At 50.5% G+C, this 17080-nt stretch overlaps 1 protein-coding gene across 10 annotated transcripts in view; it reads right to left on the bottom strand.

Moving 5' to 3' along the window:
• Positions 1 to 2610: 2610 nt before the first annotated feature.
• The window catches only part of FBXO42 (F-box protein 42), a 112318-nt gene continuing 97848 nt past the window's right edge, over positions 2611 to 17080 (bottom strand). For 7 of the 10 annotated variants that reach the window (XM_002722323.6, XM_070079234.2, XM_051836545.3 and 4 more), the window contains 6 exons: positions 14018 to 14171; positions 12282 to 12392; positions 10840 to 10936; positions 10307 to 10363; positions 7779 to 7895; positions 2611 to 7262 (listed from right to left, as the gene is read on the bottom strand). In XM_002722323.6, the coding sequence (XP_002722369.1) occupies positions 6147 to 7262; positions 7779 to 7895; positions 10307 to 10363; positions 10840 to 10936; positions 12282 to 12392; positions 14018 to 14171 (1652 nt within the window). In that variant the 3' untranslated portion in view covers positions 2611 to 6146. The remainder of the gene's footprint in view (positions 7263 to 7778; positions 7896 to 10306; positions 10364 to 10839; positions 10937 to 12281; positions 12393 to 14017; positions 14172 to 17080) is intronic. The other 3 variants (XM_089301466.1, XM_089301465.1, XM_089301464.1) reach the window with 3 other exon arrangements.

Below are 17080 nucleotides of genomic sequence, written 5' to 3'. Positions count from 1 at the left end.
TTAAAAAAAAAAAAAAAAGAAAAAAAAAGAAACTGAATCTCCAGTGTGACAGTTTTAAGAGGTAGGGTCTTCGAGGCGATTGGGATTAGTGACCTTATAAAAAGGCTGGCGGGGACAGGTTTGCCTCTTCTGTCCCCTCCACACACACACACACACACACACACACAGGGCCCCTGACGCAGCAGCACCAAGGTGCCACCTTGGAAACAGACAGGGCCCTCAGTGGACTTCAGAGCTGCTGGCGCCTTGATCCTGGAGCCCCTGCCCTCTCGAACGGTAAGAAATGCATCTGCCGCTCGTGAATTACCCTGTCTGTGGTGCTGGACTGAGACGCCCACGCAAGGGGCGGACTTAGCTCTCCGGCTTCCGCAACAACCCTCCTGCCCCTGGCTGGCTGTGCCGGCTGTACACGGGTGCAACTCCATCTTTCCTGAGCAGCTCAGGAAATTTTTTTAAATATTTATTTTAAATAGTTAGGGAAAGACAGAGAGAAATCTTAAATATCTTTCAGTTGCTGGTTCATTCCCCAAATGGCCACAACAGCAGGGGCCGGGCCAGGCAGAAGCCAGATCCTGTAACTCCATTTGGGTTTCACACACAGGTGGGAGAGGTCCAAACTCTTGGGCCACCTTCAGTGCTTCCCAGGAGCACTGGCAGGGAGCTGGATAGGAACTGGAGTGGCCAGGACTTGAACCGGCTCCTCTGGGATGCCGGCTTGACCTGCTGTGTCACAAGGCAGGCCCCAGGATCTGCCATTCTTGTTTGGCCAACGTGGCACGTCTCTGCTTTGGGATGAGGTGGTGGGCTCCTCCAGGAATGCCCTCCCTGTGTCCCAGTGCCTCGGGGCTCAGCAGATGCACTGGAAGCGATCCCCAGGCCAGTCCCCACTGCCCTGGCTTTGCAGACCCCACTGCCCATGCGCTGCTGTGACTGCCCGCCCCCTTCCTTCCAGGGCTGCCCGGGGGGAGGAGCACTTTGCTAGGACTTTTAGGCATCTACTTAAGACATCAGCTTTGCTTTGTGCACGCTGACAGGGTCTGGGCCCAGAGCCCAGCTTGTGGGGAACACACTGACTTTCCCACAGCTGGGGGCTGGGGCAGAGAAGGCAGGAGAGCCAGCCTGGGGGGGCCGTGCTTGGGAGTCAGAGGCCAGGGAGGGGGCACCACCCAGGTTGCAGAGGGCAGAAGAAACGGGCACACACTCTTCAGTCCTTCCATTGCCTTCTCAAGATCTGAAACGCTGCGGACTCAAAGCCTTCCACAGGGTGCCCCCATGTGGCCTGTGGGGGAATCACACCCATTCAACCGGTGGACAATTCTTGGCTGCTCCTGCTGAACCGCCCATCTTTGAGGCTGGTTCCAACACTGCCGTTTCACTTATAAAATTGAAGTGGGATGACTGAACCAGGTTTTGTTAGTTTTGAAATATTTACTTATTTAATTAAGAGTGACAGAGATCTTCCATCCGCTGGTTCACACCCCAAATGGCCATGACGATGAAGGCTGGGCCAGGCAAGTCAAGAACCAGCAACTCCATCCAGGTCTCCCATGTGGGTTGCAGGGGCCCAAATACTTCAATCACCTGCTGCCTTCCCAGGCACATAAGCAGGAAGCTGGATCCAAGGCAGAGTAGCCAGGACTCAAAACAGGCACTGTGCTATGGGACATTCAGTCTCACAAGCACCTGCTTATCCACTGTGCCTCGTGGGTCTGCTCTGGGCCAAAGCTTGTGCCCATTTCGCTGACCTGTTACCTCTCTTCCAGACCCTGGCTGAATGCGCAGAACTGCGTCTCATGTGCAGACCAGTGGTCATCTCCCTCCCACATCAGCGATCAGCCTCTGCCTGACCACTCCAGCAGTGGCGAAGTCCCCACCTCACGCAGCCTGTCGCTGGCAGTGCTGTAGGACAAGGGGACAGTAATGGCCTTTGGGAACAGAAGGCAGACCTTGGCTAAGAGAGGAGAAAGGGCACAGAGAAGCAAGGCCCCAGCCACAGGCAGCAGGTCAGCCTCCCATCCAGCCTGGGCCCAAGGGTGCTCAAAGCCCACCTCTTCCCAGGAACTTCCTCAGCTCTCCAGGTGTGGTGTCAGGCGAAGCCCTGGGCTGGGGAGCAGGCTCAGGCTCAAGGCAGCATCGGTGCCTCCTGCACCGGCCCCCTTCAGGAGGCCCCTGGCCTTCCGCACCCAGACAAGCAGGACCTCTGGCAGGGAACGCTGTGTTCGGCCTGCCTGGGAAGGCCTGCCTGGCGCCTGGGAGCCAGGCACTGCTGGTGCTTATCACACACCACCTCCATCCTCACGATTCCGGCAGGCAGAGCAATGACATCTGTAGGCGAGGAAACCTGCCCGCAAGGTTGAGCAGAAAGCCCCTGGGCCCTGCGTCCTCACTCGGGCTTAGGAGGCCTTGGCCTCTGCTCCGGGATGTCTCCGCTGCAGGGGCCCCGAGACAACGACACGCCGCCAGTCTTCCCAGCAGGACGGAAGCAGCTGCTCCTGAAACCGCACTGTCCCCTGGCCGGGCAACTCCTCCCTTCCCACACTTCTAACTTCAATTTCCAAGCTCAGTTTCTAGCACAGCCATTTTTCTTTTTGTTGTTACTAACAAAAGGGCTAAGACAATTCTGTCCATTTTATTTGTTAAACTGCTAAAAAGTCATTGGGGAAAACATTAACAAAAAATGAAATCGACAGAGATTTAAATATCAATGAAATCCATTTTCATTCCTACACTGTTATGTGCCTAAAATGACTAGCTCAGGGTAAGCCGCCTGGCGGCCCTGAGTTGGATGGGAAACCTCACTCGCAGCACCGGCGTGGCCAGGGCACGATGGCTGTGCACCGGCATGAACCCTGGTTGGTGGGAGGGCAGCAGAGCCAAGAGTCGAAGTCTGCTCCCGCTGACGACAAGGACCGCGGTGGGAGGGGCCGCTAACCGCCACCTGCAGGACGCGCCTTCCGCGGTCCCCAGTCCACAGGCCGCACAGGTCTCCTCCTCCTCGGCCCTGGGTGTGTCCAGCCCCTCCCCACTGACCTGGGCACTGGAAGAGACCACAGATAATGCAAAGCAGAACACACCACCATGCCAGGATCACAAGGACAAGGACAGACAGACCGACCGAGAGAGTTACTTTCAGGGGAGGAACAGAGCGGAGCAGGCCAGGTGAAAGGAGAGGAAGCGTCCTTGACCCTGCTGGCTGGGGCTTTCTGCTCTCCAAAGCCGAGACTTCTGAAGCCGGTTTTGCTTCTTCCTCCTCGTCTTCTGTTCTTTCTTGGAGGGTAGAGAGCGCAGCACAGCTCTTAGGACAGTTCATGGAACACAGACGGAGGCGCCGGGAGAGTGCGCCGGGCAATTCTGAAGACACTGAAGCTCGTTCTGACACCTACACGTGGGCCGGGCGGGGCCGTGGAAGACAGGCGGAAGTGTGAACAAGAACAGGGAAGCCTCTGCAGCGTGACCGTGGGACGGGGGAGCAGGAAGCTCTGTCCAGGAGGGGAGGGCAGGAAGGGATGCGAATCCTCACACGGGGCCAACGAGGAGGTGGCCGGGGACATCGGTAGGACACAGGGGCTCTCAAGGCACACTTGCAGGAATGGAAGGGGTTAAAGCTTCAAGTAGAAACAAAAGGTATCTTAAATACTTAAATACTGATAAACATTTGCTGTAGGTGCTCCTGAGGGTTTAAAAACAACATTTTGTCTCATTCTTCTCAGCGAATTTTAAGACAAAACTGGTATGTCAGAAACAGAGTTGCGGCTGGCTCGGACACGAGGGAGCACCTCGTGGAACTGGAGTCCACTGCACCTGCAGCTTTGCGAAGGCCTGGGGTGACCATCACCAGGACCAAGTCCGGTTGCTTTGCCAAAGGGGGGCACAGCCACAGTGCCTGGGGCCACCAGGACCAACACCACCGGGTGCAGACAAGGCAGGCTTTCTCGGACGGTTTGGTTCCGGGCGGTATGGGTAACACTGGGACGCCAGAGCTCAGAGGAACTGCGGTACTTTCTATAAGGAGCACCTCCACTGCCTGCCCACGCAGGGGACGGAGAAGGGATCAACAGGTTAACAGCTGGCTCGGAAGGCCAGGGGACCAAGGGAAAGGTTACAAGGTTGACATTCTGATACTTTGTTTCTGTAGGAAACCAGCTTGGAGGCACCGTCCATGCACATCCGCCAGGTCAAACACAAGGTTCAGCAATAGCAACAATGCCTAAATTGCTAATCTTCCGGGCTTTTCCTTGTAGATCAGGACCCACATGATTGAACAGTTTTTTTGGCCAAAAACAGACTGGCAGCAGCCCAGAGCAGGGAGTCTGGAAAACCAAGCGCACAGCCGCAAGCAGGGGATGCCAGAGGAGGCAGGCACGTGCACTTCACGCACCAGGGCGTGGGGAGCCGCTTCTGGAGCACAGAACCCTCGTGAGCTGCCCTTTCCTGGGCTTTCCCACCAGACCATGTGTGAAAGCCAGTGGTGAGGGGAAGGATCCAGCATGATGTAACAGGCGGAAACACACGGATTGGGGACCAGACAGGCTGCTAAGCGTGGGCTCCAAGCCAGGAGCCTGGGCCAGCTGCAAGCAGGCAAGCCTGGGAAACGTTAGAAAGACAAAGGGGAAAGTGGGGGTGGGAAATGTGATGTTTGGAAATTTAAATCCTAAAGGCAAAACAGAAAATCCTCTCTCCACTGGTAAGAAATCACCAGTAATCCATGTTTAAACAGTGCCACTGGATATAAACTTAGTTGGATATCTCATATGTCTAGGCCACAGTTTTGAGTCTTAAGAACTTACAACCTTCTATATTGACCAAAGACATGGGGCGGGGTGGGGGGAGCCCTTGGTTGCACCTCGACTCAGAAAACAAATAAAGAAAGAACCCAAGCTCTGTTTGGGCGCCACGTGAACGAGACAAGCAGGAAAGGCGGAGCTGCCGCCGCGGTCAGCCCCGTGCAGCACGTGATCCGCAACCCACCCCCTGACATAGGGGAAAAGCATTTCTGGAAGGAAGTGTCAGGAATCCCCCCAGGACCGATCTCCACACCCAGCAGGCATGGGTGGGTGTGCCCAGGGCTCTGCACTGTCACAAGCAGCCCAGAAGGCAAAGCGCTGTCTTTCCATGCTGCAAGGACTGCTCGGACAGGGCAACCTGGGAATTCCCTACCGGCCCCCCAGGCACACGGGAAAGGTTCCAAGAAGATTTCTAAGAAACATCTGAGTTCTCTAGGCACCTGAGTTTGTAAAAGAAACAGAAAGTGAGAAAAGTTTTAGAGCTTTACAAAATCTACATATGCAAGGGAAAAATCAGCTTATAAACAGAACAGGCAGCTTCGGAAGACCAAATTCTAAAGGAAGGAAAACGAAAACAAGTCTAGTTTTTGGCAACTTGCAACCAAAAAAAAAAAAAAAAGGGTCAGAAAAATCCCACAATCAGACACGGAAATGTTTTCTGAGCCATGTAGGAAGCACTCAAAAGACCAATGGGCAGCAGCGGATCGATGCTGGCTGCACGGACATTATTCGTTCACAATGATCCTGGCACACACACACGGAACAAAGCCTCGTCGGGCGGCTGTCCCCAGTCACAAGAGCAGAAGGGGCCTGCGCGGGGCATTCCGCAGAGCCGTCACAGGCTCGGGCTGGAGCCCAGAGCGAAGAACAGTTTTCTCTGAGTCCCTCTTCCCCTGCCAGCACCCGAGGCTGGCGTCTGAAAGCCTCACCTTCGCATCTCACGCCTGCCCAGTCGTCTTCTGAGAAGGCCACGGAAGTCTACAAGGGGCTCTTCAGGTTCTTTTGGGAAGTTACTGCTAGTAGTGAGTTAGTCTGTTCCCGAACTTCTTGGTCTGGTTACCAGCAAAGTAGAAAAAGGCAGCAGAGCCTCTGCTAAAACACAGCAATAATTTTATCTGAATCAGGATGGAGAGCTCTCCCTTTTTGTAAACAGAGTTGGTTATATAATATATATATATGTATATATTTATATATAATTTTTTCTTAATGGAGATTTGCTCCCAGCCCAGAGTGGGCTGGGTTGGGAACTGGAGTTTGGCTTATGGGAGTAATTTCATCGTTTTCCCAATTCTCAGTCCAATGCTTGCACGCTGGAAAACTCCACGCTGAAAGCCAGGGCGGGGGGGGGGGGGTGAGAGCGCATTATCTCTTTGCTCGCACGAAGTACAAGGCGTTTGTTTTTGGGTAGTACTTCACATTCTGCTTCTTGTCCATGAGTCCTCCAAAGATGATGAGCTCCCCCCTGCCCTGGACCACCGTGTGCAGGCTGGTTTCCGGAGGCCCGACCACGGAGGTGCTGTGGAACACTTTCCACTTCACCCGGCCCTTCTCCTTGGTGTCTTTGATGTCCAGCACGTACATCTGCATGGGCTTGCAGTTCATACTCTGGTACAGCGGTTTGCCGACATTCAGGGACTGGGGAGGGTGGTGGCCCAGACGGCGGGCAATGGGAGGTAGGGAATGTCCGTCTCCTTGCGCAGGCCCTGGGCGGGCAATGGGCACCACTTCACCACTGCTCAGGCTCTGGCTCCCAGGGGAGCCTGGAGAAGACCCCAGAGGAGGGCTTGGTGCCGCGGAGGCCGAGGAGCCTTTGGGTGACATTGCTTTGATGGCTTCCAGGCTCCGACGCAGGGTACCTGGAGAGACGGCCCCTGCGAGGGCGCTGGCCACGTGTGGCGGGGTGTGCACACCATTGGTCTGTTCCGGAGGGTGTCTCAGACCTCCCCCAGCTGTCCTGTTGTCCACACCATCCATGTGATTGCCACCAGAGGCAGGTTTCAGGTCCCAATTCAGATCGACTGATCCTAATCTCAGATCTTTCTGATCTGGTAGCGACCCTCGTCGGGGGGCCACAGAGAGTCCCATCTTTAGGTCATAGCCTTCAGCAGCAGATGGAGTGCTTGGAGACACGGCCTGAGTAGGGCTGTCCAGGGAAGAGCCACCGACAGCAGCTGTTCCTGGAGACAGACTCCCACCGTTGAGCACGGGAGAGCCGTCTCCTCGGGCGGGGGAAAGGCTCCCTTCACGGGAACCTGAGGGAGTCTGCCGTTGAGCCCTGGGCCTCAGGGTTCCCCAGCGGCCATTAACACAAGGTGCTTCGTCCATACTCCTTACTGGAGACTGGGAGCGGTACTCGCGAGTCTCTGGGACCAGGGCCGGAGGAGTGGCACTGATAGGTGAGGGGCGAGAATTCAAACTGGGGCTAAGTGGGGCTCTCCCACTAGGAGCCTGGCTGAAGACCACCACACACTGTCCCACCTGGAAGACAAAGGACCTGTGCTCAGATGCAGCTACCGTTCTGACTACTCATCCGACGATCAAACACTTCAGCACGAGCCTGGCATGTGTGCCAGGCACTTTTAGGTGGCTGAGCTACAAAGGTGAAAGCAGCAGTCTACTCTCTAGGGTAGGAGGGGAGACAACGCGGGAACAACTGCTGCTTTCGTGTGACACGTACCGTTATCACAGTTACGTCTGTGGAACAGGGGAGGAGGAGGAAGGGACCAGTTTTTGTTTGAGAGACTTTGGGCAGTTTCAAGACAAAAAGGCGTTTCAAGCAGGTTCTTAAAGGATGAGAGGAGAGTCCACATCTAGTGGTTTTCCAACTAGTGGCTCACATATGTGAGAAATGTCAGAGGAACTATGGTTCACATCTACCGCTTCTGAAACACCAAGGTGTTTCCTACTTCTGCACAAATTTCCTTTGGAATCTGGCACATTAATTTGGCTTTCCAGCCGAGGACGCCTGCTGCTGGCCTGTCGGCCCCTGCTTACCCGGCAAGCTGGGTGGCACCACAGTTCCGGAGCCCCGTGGTCTTCATTTTCCACCTTGAGTGGCTGCCAGGCCCAGGGACCCGAGTGCATGTGCAGCAACCAAGCATCCTTGAACAGCTGTAAGAGAAGGACCGACAGCGGGACTTGTGTGGGACACGTTACAGAACACAGAGTTGCAAGCTCGAGTTGTGCCTCGCGGGTTGGACAGTGTGTGGGCGTTTCAGAAATAAAACTCCACGATCTATCAGCTGGTCACTCAGCTATGCAGGTGTGCGTGCACTCACTCACGCCCTTGGTCACTCATGTATTACCACTGGCCTGCCTCATGGAGTTGTGCTTGTAACCCAAGAATCTTGTCCATGGTTTTGTGTCTGAGTGTCCACACTGGGGGGAAGAGGAGAGGACAGATAAGACATATCCACAACCTTGTGAATCTGCTTTCTTATTTATTTGAGAAGCTGAGAGACAAAGAGAGATAAGGAGGGAGAGAGAGAGTGAGGAAAGAGGGAGAAAGAAGGAGAGAGAGAGAGAGGGAGGGAGAGGGAAGGAGGGAGAGACACCCCATCCACTGGTTCATTCCCCAAATGCTGCAATGGCTGAGGCCAAAGCTAGGAGCTGGGAACAAAATCCAGGTCTTCCACATGGGTGACAGGAATGTGACAACTTGAGCTTATCATCGCTGGGTCCATACTAGGGGGAAACTGAAGTTTGGAGTCAGGAATCAAGAACCAGAACCAGGAATTGAGCCCAGGCTCTCTGATGAGGGATGTGGGAAGCTGAACCAAACACCCACCAATGGACCTGCATTCTGTTTTTTTTTCTTTTTTTTTTTTTTTTTTTTTTAAGATTTTATTTATTTATTTGAGAGGTAGAGTTACAGAGATAGGGAGAGACAGAGAGAAAGGTCTTCCATTGGCTGGTTCACTCCCCAAATGGCCACAATGGCTGGAGCTGGGCCAATCTAAAGCCAGAAGCTTCTTCCGGGTCTCCCACATAGGTGGAGGGGCCCAAGGCCTTGGGTCATCTACTGCTTTCCCAGGCCATAGCAGAGAGCTGGATCGGAAGAGGAGCAGCTGGAATATGAACTGGCAGCCGTGTGTGACTAGCACTGCAGGCAGAGGTTTAGCTTACTATGCTACAGTGCAAGCCCCATTCTAAAATAAATTAGATGTGGCAATTATCAACTTGTTTTTCTGTCCCACTGCCACCTCTCCTTTGAAAACATGATAGCAGGAAGTCTTGTAGCCTTAAGAAGAAGGAATGGGAAGAATATAAATATTCAAGAGACAAATGTCTCTAATGGAAAGGTCACGGCGGGCGGGTGTTTAGCCTAGCAGTTAAGGCACAGTTGGGGCACCTGCATCCCACACTACAGTACCTGGACTTGAAACCCAGATCTGGCTCCTGACAGCAGCTTCCTGAGCACGCAGACCCTGGGAGGCAGTGGTGATGGGGTTTCTGCAACCCACACAGGAGACCTGGATTGCATTCCCAGCTCCACTGGCCCCAGCCCTGGCTGTTATGGGCTTTTGAGGAGTGGGCCAGTAGATGGAACACTCTTTGTTCTTCATAATAAAGCTTAAAGATGAAAAAAAAAAAAAAAAAAAAAGGTGGGGAGGGGCGGCACTATGGAGCAGTGGGTTGAGCCACTTCTTGGTACACAAGCAGCCCATGTTGGAGTGCTGAACTGAGTTCCAGCTACTTTGCTTCTGATCCAGCTCCTTATGAATGGGCTTGGGAAGCAGCAGATAATGTTTCAAGTACTTGAGTTCTGTCACCCACATGGGAGACATGAATGGAATTTCTGTCTCCTGGCTTCAGCCTGACTCAGCCCTTTGGCCACTTGGGAAGTGAACCAGCAGATGGAAGATCTCTGTCTCTCTCCTCTAAATCTTTAAAGTAATATATATGGGGCCAGCGCTGTGGTGTAGTGGGTAAAGCCTCTGCCTGCAGCGCCATCTTCCCATATGGGTGGCAGTTCAAGTCCCAGCTGCTCCACTTCAGATCCAGCTCTCTGCTATGGTCTGGGAAAGCAGTAGAGGATGGTCCAAGTGCTTGGGCCCCTGCACCCACATGGGAGACCCAGAAGAAGCTCCTGGCTTCAGATCAGCCCAGTTCTAGCTGTTGTGGCCATTTGGGGAGTGAAACAGCAAATGGAAGACCTCTCTGCCTCTGCAACTCTGCCTTTCAAATAAATAAATAAATAAATCTTTAAATAAATAAATAAAAGAAAGAAAAAATGTCATGCAAATAGTCTATACTTTTACAGAATTAGATAGGGAAGCAAGGATTGCTTTTAAGTTTTTTTTTTTTTTTTTAATTATTTATTTGAGAGATAGTTAGGGAGAGACAGAGAGAAAGGTATTTATTCTGCCAGTTCACTCCCCAGATGGCCACATAGGCCGGAGCTGCGCCGATCCAGAGCTGGGAGCCAGGAGCTTCTTCCAGGTCTCCCAGGTGGGTGCCCCAAGGGAAGCAAGTTGTGAACACTTAGCACCTGCTTGGAATGTCACATGTGCGATACTCACAGCATTGGGACCACCACACCCTCCAAGGATTAAGATAGTCGCATCATCTATGACAATCTGGGGAGGGAAGAAATGTAAAATAAACCTACAAGGACACACAAAGTCAGGTTTCTGACTTCACATGCCTCGGTGTTAGGTGCAAACAGCCACCCCCAGCTCCCAACCTAGAGTGTCCTGGGAACACAGGCTCTCCATTTTCCCCAAATGTCAGTTCTGACTGAACAAATGACAGTCATTCACCTGAATGCATATGTGCTTTGCTGATCATATATTAACGTGAGAGTGTCACCCACAGAAAATGCAGAGTTCTTTTGAAAAATGAAACAGCAAAGTAAATGCTTTGGGGAGAGGCATAATGTAAAGCCACTGTAAATAATGACCCATCAGAAGGTGAAAAATAAATAATAGCAGAAAAGAATAAGTTCTTGTTGGCTTGGCGCACACTGGCATCTTACCTGACTCCCTCCTCCCTCTCCCGCTCTAACTGAAAGATGCTACAGTGTCTGTGGAATAGTTATTTAATTCCTGAGCACCTGAGATTGGCCACCTCGAGGATGAGGACTGGGGCCCGAGATGTTCGGCTTGGACCACGCCCACTGTTCGAGGTCAAGGACCCAGACATCGCTGCTCCTGTGAGATAAGGACAGAAGGACAGGAAGTTGGGAGCTCCCAGGAACCGGCTAGGGGTGGAAGAGTTTCACCTGCACCTTCACAGCCCCGGGCAGAGGTTTCAGGGTTGGCCTGGGAGAACAGGGGCTGCAGAACCAGGCAGCCTTGTTGCAGCCAAGTCACTTAATTCTGACTCTGTCTTCCCTATCTGTAGAATGGAAATACTGCTACTCTAAAGGGCTGAAGTGAGCGACGTGTGACATTTATAAAAACACTCAGCAAAGCGCCATGCTGAGTTCACATTTAAGCTATATTCTTCTTCCTTTGTTTTCCCTGAACTCATTTCAAGACCTTGAAACCTGAGCTCTTTCCAAGCACTGACAGACCTCATTTGAGTTCTGTCAGTAGCCACACACTACTACCCAAAGTACAAGTTAACCGGTGACAGCAGGAAACAGCTACTGGTCAAATCTTTCAAAAGCAAAACCACAAGAAAGAGAAAGAGTGATCCAAAAGGCCACTCTAACATCGTCCATGAGTTAAAGGCTTCATTGATTCTGTGATTCCATGATGACTAACGAAAGCCAAGTTTTATCAAGGACAAACTGGCGTCTCCAGCCCTCAAGGTCCAGTTCACCAGGGACAGGCTCCTGGATGGTAGTCTCTATTTTACAGTCACTTCTTGAAGGTCATCACACATAAGCATCCAGGAATAATTGAGCCAATTCCTGAAACCCGAGGCCCTCTCACGTGGATGGAAGCTCCTACGGCCTCTCTCCACAAGTTCCATTTCAGAGCACAGGAGAAGTGCCCACTGCTGCCACTGCTGAGTCACATAAATGACAACACACAAGCACTGCGCTGGCTCTTGTCTCTGGCCTGCACTGGCCAGTTATGGCCAGAGGTAGAGCAAACAGTGGGTGCAGAAAAGAGCCTAAGAGAAGTGCGTAGCAGCTGACACTTTTCTCGCTTCTACCTGCTCCCCAAGCCATCCCATTTGGCGACTCCACAATTCCAAACCTGTCCTAACTGCCTCTCTCCTTCTCCAAAACTCCAAGGGGCACAAGCTGGGTGATAAAGTGGAGCAAGGAAAACCACTCTGCTTCTTGAAGGTGGCTTTCTGGAGGCCGGCTACCACAACAAGGTGGAGGCTCCATCGAAATCTGGTCCTACTATCATCAAACAAAAAGATTCCACACAATCTTAATTTTTTATATCAAGTTTTTCAACTGAATAGCCTGTGACTAGAAGAGCAAATGCTTGGGTAGGTAACTAGTTGGATTCATCAGAACTAAGCTCAGAAATACCGACCCTAAGTTAACTTTCTGATCTCCAAGTTAATATGCAGCAAGTGAAATATACTTACATTTGCCGGGACCCTAAAGAGCCACCAAAGACAATCATTTTATCATCAATCACACAGGAGGAGTGGCCAGCCATGGGAGGTGGTCCGTGGGTGGTCACAATGCAATTCCACCTAATGTAAAAAGAGGAAGCCAGGAAGTCAGCAGCATGCTCCTGATCCTAAAAGTATAGGGATCTGTTAGCAGGATCCTATAAGCACTCTAGAACTGCAGGCAAAATCTGTGTGTAAGCGTTAAAGAACATTTACATGTTAAGTGAAAACAGTAAATAGGTATCCATTTCAAATATCAACCCATCACCTTAAGCAGAGACAGGATAATAAATGCAGGATGGCCTAAGGTATTCATGCCTTTCCTTCAAACTTGTTCAAAGTCAATGAATGCACTTTCAAGTCCTTAGTCCTTGCAGGCAGAGGAAAGAGATAAGAAGACAATGACAAAGGATAAGATCTTTGTTGTCTGTGTCAGCCTGGTTTGTTGAAAGAGCACCACTAGGCTTTTTTTGTTTTTGTTTTTGTTTTTTTTTAATTTTTAAAAAAATTTTATGGTTCTGATCAGTAGCATCTGCCAAGAGCCATGTACTAAGCATTCCATTGCAAGGGACAGGATATTGGTGTCATTTTAAAAAATACACGTTTGAAAAGCTACTGGGAGCTGGTTTGGAGGACACAGCAGGGAATAACAAATTATCTGGATCTACAGCAGTCCTAGGGAATTAGCAGCCGGAGCTGAAAAACTCCCTGTTCTTCAACTGGCTTTTATTTATTTTGAAAAGGAATAAATCTCTTATACTTTAACTTTTTTCAATAGTTTTTTTAAAGGATTTATTTATTTATTTGAAAGAAAGAGTTCCAGAGTAGAGGGAGAAAATGAGAAATCTTCCATCTGCTGGTTCACTCCCTACATGGCCGCAACAGTCAGTGCTGCGCCAGGCTGAAGCAAGGAGCTAGGAGCTTCATCCATGGGTGGCAGGGACCCAAACATTTGTGCCATCTTATGTTGCTTTTCTCAGGCCATTAGCAAGGAGCTGGATTGGAAGTGGAGCAGCCAGGACAGGAACTGGCACCTGTGTGGGATGCTGGTATAGCACAAGAAGGCAGCTTACCCACCATATCACAATGCTGCCCTGGAATACAGGTTCTTCTTCTTCTTTTTTTTTTTTTTAAGTATTTTTTAAAGATTTATTTATTTACTTATTTGAAAGTTGGAGTTAGAGAGAGAGAGGAGAGAGAGAGAGAGAGAAAGAGAAGTAGGGAGAGAGAGAGAGAGAGTTAGTTCTTCCAACCTCTGGTTCACTCCCCAATTGGCCACAATGGCTGGAGCTGTGCCTATCCAAAGCCAGGAGCCAGGAGCTTCTTCCAGGTCTCCCACGCGGGTGCAGGGGCCCAAGGATTTGGGCCATCTTCTACTGCTTTCCCAGGCCATAGCAGAGAGCTGGATCGGAAGTAGAGCAGCCAAGATTTGAACTGGCGCCCATATGGGATGCCAGCACTGCAGGCGGAGGCTTTACCCACTACGCCACAGTGCCAGCCCCTGGAATAGGCATTCTTAACTTAGGGTTCTAAGAGAACTGGTCCTTGAGGTTCTAAGCACTCTGAAATTGCAGGCAAAATCTGGGTGTAAGTATGTTTTTTTCCTCCCTGGGAAAATTTTATCAAATTCTTAAAGGGGTTCTTTATCAAAAAAGATAATCAACAGATTTCTTCTAGGCTTAAAGGAGCTTATTTTTGTCACTTACCAGTTTTTAGAGGGAGAGTAAGTATGTATTTCATCAAAGAACCTCTCTGGTTGGTGCAGTGGGTAAGGGCTTGGCCGTGTCCAGCCACCAAACAGCACTAGCAAGTCCTTGTACACGACCAGAGTCGCTCCAGCTTTTGGGGAAGGATAGGACCCTAAAAGAAGTCAAGAACACCATGGTTAAGATTTAGGATCTCACAACAACCCAAAGGTAGGTTATCTACAGATCCTCTTTTTCAAGAAGAACGACAAGATGGGAAACAATAACACAAAGCATGGGGAAAAGGGTGATTCAAAAAAGGGTTCATCGGGCTGGTGTTCTGGTACAGTGGGTTAAGCCACGGCTCGAGACATCAACATTCAACATCTGAGTGCTGCTTCCAATCCAGCATTCCTGCTAACGTGCCTGGGAAGGCAATGGATAACGGCCAAGTGCTTGGGTTCCTGCCATCCATGTGGGAGAGCTGGATGCTGTTCCTGGCTTCTGGCTTCTACCTGGCTCAGCTCTGGCTGCTGCAGACATCTGGGGAGTGAACCAGCATATAAGATTTTTCTCTCTTTCCTTCTCTGTCATTCTTTCAGATAGATCAAGAAATCTTTTTTGGAAAAAAAAAAAAAAACAACTGGGTTTATAGATCTGAGAGAAAATCACTGATTTAAATATCTGTTACAATTAACAAAGAGAAACCTGAGTTAGAAGAAAGTTATTCAGCGTACTTCGGGTTTAATTTGCTCACCCGAAATTAGGAAAAACAGTACCTGTTTCATAAGGCTGTTACGAGTATAAGGCACTTAGGCTCAGGCTGGTTTGACTTTACAATGGTGCCAAAGCAGACAGTAGAAACTGTTACAATGTCTGATATTTTCCTGGGCTAGCAACGTGAGGTACAGTATTGTCTTGAGATGCTGGGCAGTTGCAATGAGCATTAGCTCCTAGTCTGCCACCAGACCCCAACAGTCAACAACCAGGACTCCACAATGTCCTCGGTGCCAGGTGATGCTGTTTGGCCGGTTCTGTGCAATAAATGCCATTTTCTTTTAAATTTTTAAAATTGTTTTTAAACTTTTATGTGACAGGCAGAGAGACAAAGAGAGGCAGAGACAAAGATCTTTCATTTGCTGGTTCACTTCTCATATACCATCAAGAGCCAGGCTGGAGCGAGGAACTTAGAACTCCATCAGAGTCTCCCGTGTGGGTGACAAAAACACTAACACTTAAGCCATCATCTTGCTGTCCCTTAGGGTGCTCATCAGCAGGAAGCTGGATCAGAAGTGGAGCAGCCAGGATTTGAACCAGGCACTCTGATACAGGGTATGGGCAGCCCAAGAGGCAACTTAACTGTTGTGCAAATGCATTTTCAACTTCTAATATGCTCATCAGAAAACCCCCTCACTGTGAGCTAAAGAGCATCTGCGATACAGTCAGAGCATCTAGCACAGTGCCTGGCCCACTGTGGATGCTAATAGATGCTGAAGCTCCTATCCTTTACCAAGCTTTTTATTTGTCTATTTACTTACTTATTTGAAAGGTAGACACACACACACACACACACACACACACACACAGATCGATCTTCCATCCACTGGTTTACTGGTTCACTTCCCAAATGGCCACGACGGCCGGGGCCAGGACTGGGCCAGGCTGAAGCCAGGAGCTTCTTCTGGGTCTCCTATGTGGGTACAGGGGCCCAAGTACTTGGGCCATCTTCCTTTGTTTTTCCCCAAGCACATTAGCAGGGAGATAGATTAGAAGCAGAGCAGCCGGAACTCAAGGTGCCCATCCGGGACACCAGCACTGTGGACAGAGGCTTAAGCTTCTACGCCACAGCGGCTGCCCCCGCTTTACCAAGCTTAATAGAGGTCACGAAGGAAAGACCATAAGAAGCATGCATAGAGGCTAGACACCTGGATGCAACGGAGAGTTAACTGCCGCTGACAATCACAGGTTAAAAAAAAAAAAAAACAAGGCAGGAACACAGTGCTTATTTGTCCTATGAGTAAACATTAACACAGAGACCTCTAGGCCTGCAGACTCACACAGCCAGACAGTCTCAGACTAACACAAACGGGGCAGACTTCCAGGCTTGCCTGATGCGATGGAGCACCAGTGAGACTGTCAGCCTCACCACAGTGGCTGCCAAGGCTTCCCGAGCCGGGCCCCTGGGCTATGCTGAGCCAATTTAGAAAAAATGGAAATTCAGTTTATGCTAGAAAACTTTAGGGACAAAAAATGTCACCCAACCCCTCATTCCACCTGTCATTTTTAGTTTATTCAAGACCGAAGTAATTTATCTCAATCTCCAGATGTCACTTTTATTATGATCACTATTTTTAATAAAGTGGCAGGCCCCATTTCTCAAGGAAGTCCTGAGTAGAAGGAGCCCCAACACTGTTACCAGTCTGACACTGTTATCGGCACTGAGGAGTTCCCATGTAGGTGGACAGATGGGCTTCCCCTTCAGGAGGGGCCATGGGAGCCTGTTCAGAGAGCCCTGCTCGGACTGCCCCCATGACGTCCCTTACGGAGCTTCAGGTGGAGACAGGACTATGCACCTCACACTCTTACCAGGCAACTTAATGTGACTGAAACAGGCACCAGTCCTCACAAGAGATGACTGAGAACAACATGGCCTCAGCTATTCCAGATAATTTCCTAATACAACACACACAAACCCAGACAGCAATGAGTCTTCTCCATGAACACACTGGTGTCAACTGACGTGACACGTGGGCTAAGGAGACGCTGAGTTACTCCTCTACCTCATATCCCACAGGAATCGTGCCTAAGCCGGCTACAGACCGAACTAACGGCTAAAACGCCACTGGTGGGCAGGTGTGGTGGTGCAGCACGTTAAGCTGCTGTGTGGAGCGCCTGCACCCCATATCAGAATGCCGGTTTGGATCTCAGTTTCTCCATTTCTGATCCAACTTCTTACTAACGCATCCTAAGAGGCACTGGATGATGACTTGGGTCCCTGCCACCCATGTGGGAGACAAGGATGGAGTTTTGGGCATTTGGGGAATGAATCAGTAGATGTAAGATCTGTTTCTGTGTGTCACCCAG

The sequence above is a fragment of the Oryctolagus cuniculus genome, chromosome 7 (assembly GCF_051225735.1).
Source record: "Oryctolagus cuniculus isolate XC-2025 breed Fujian yellow rabbit chromosome 7, ASM5122573v1, whole genome shotgun sequence".
NCBI classification, from domain to species: Eukaryota; Metazoa; Chordata; class Mammalia; order Lagomorpha; family Leporidae; genus Oryctolagus; species Oryctolagus cuniculus.
This window is presented reverse-complemented; position numbering and strand designations above follow the sequence as displayed.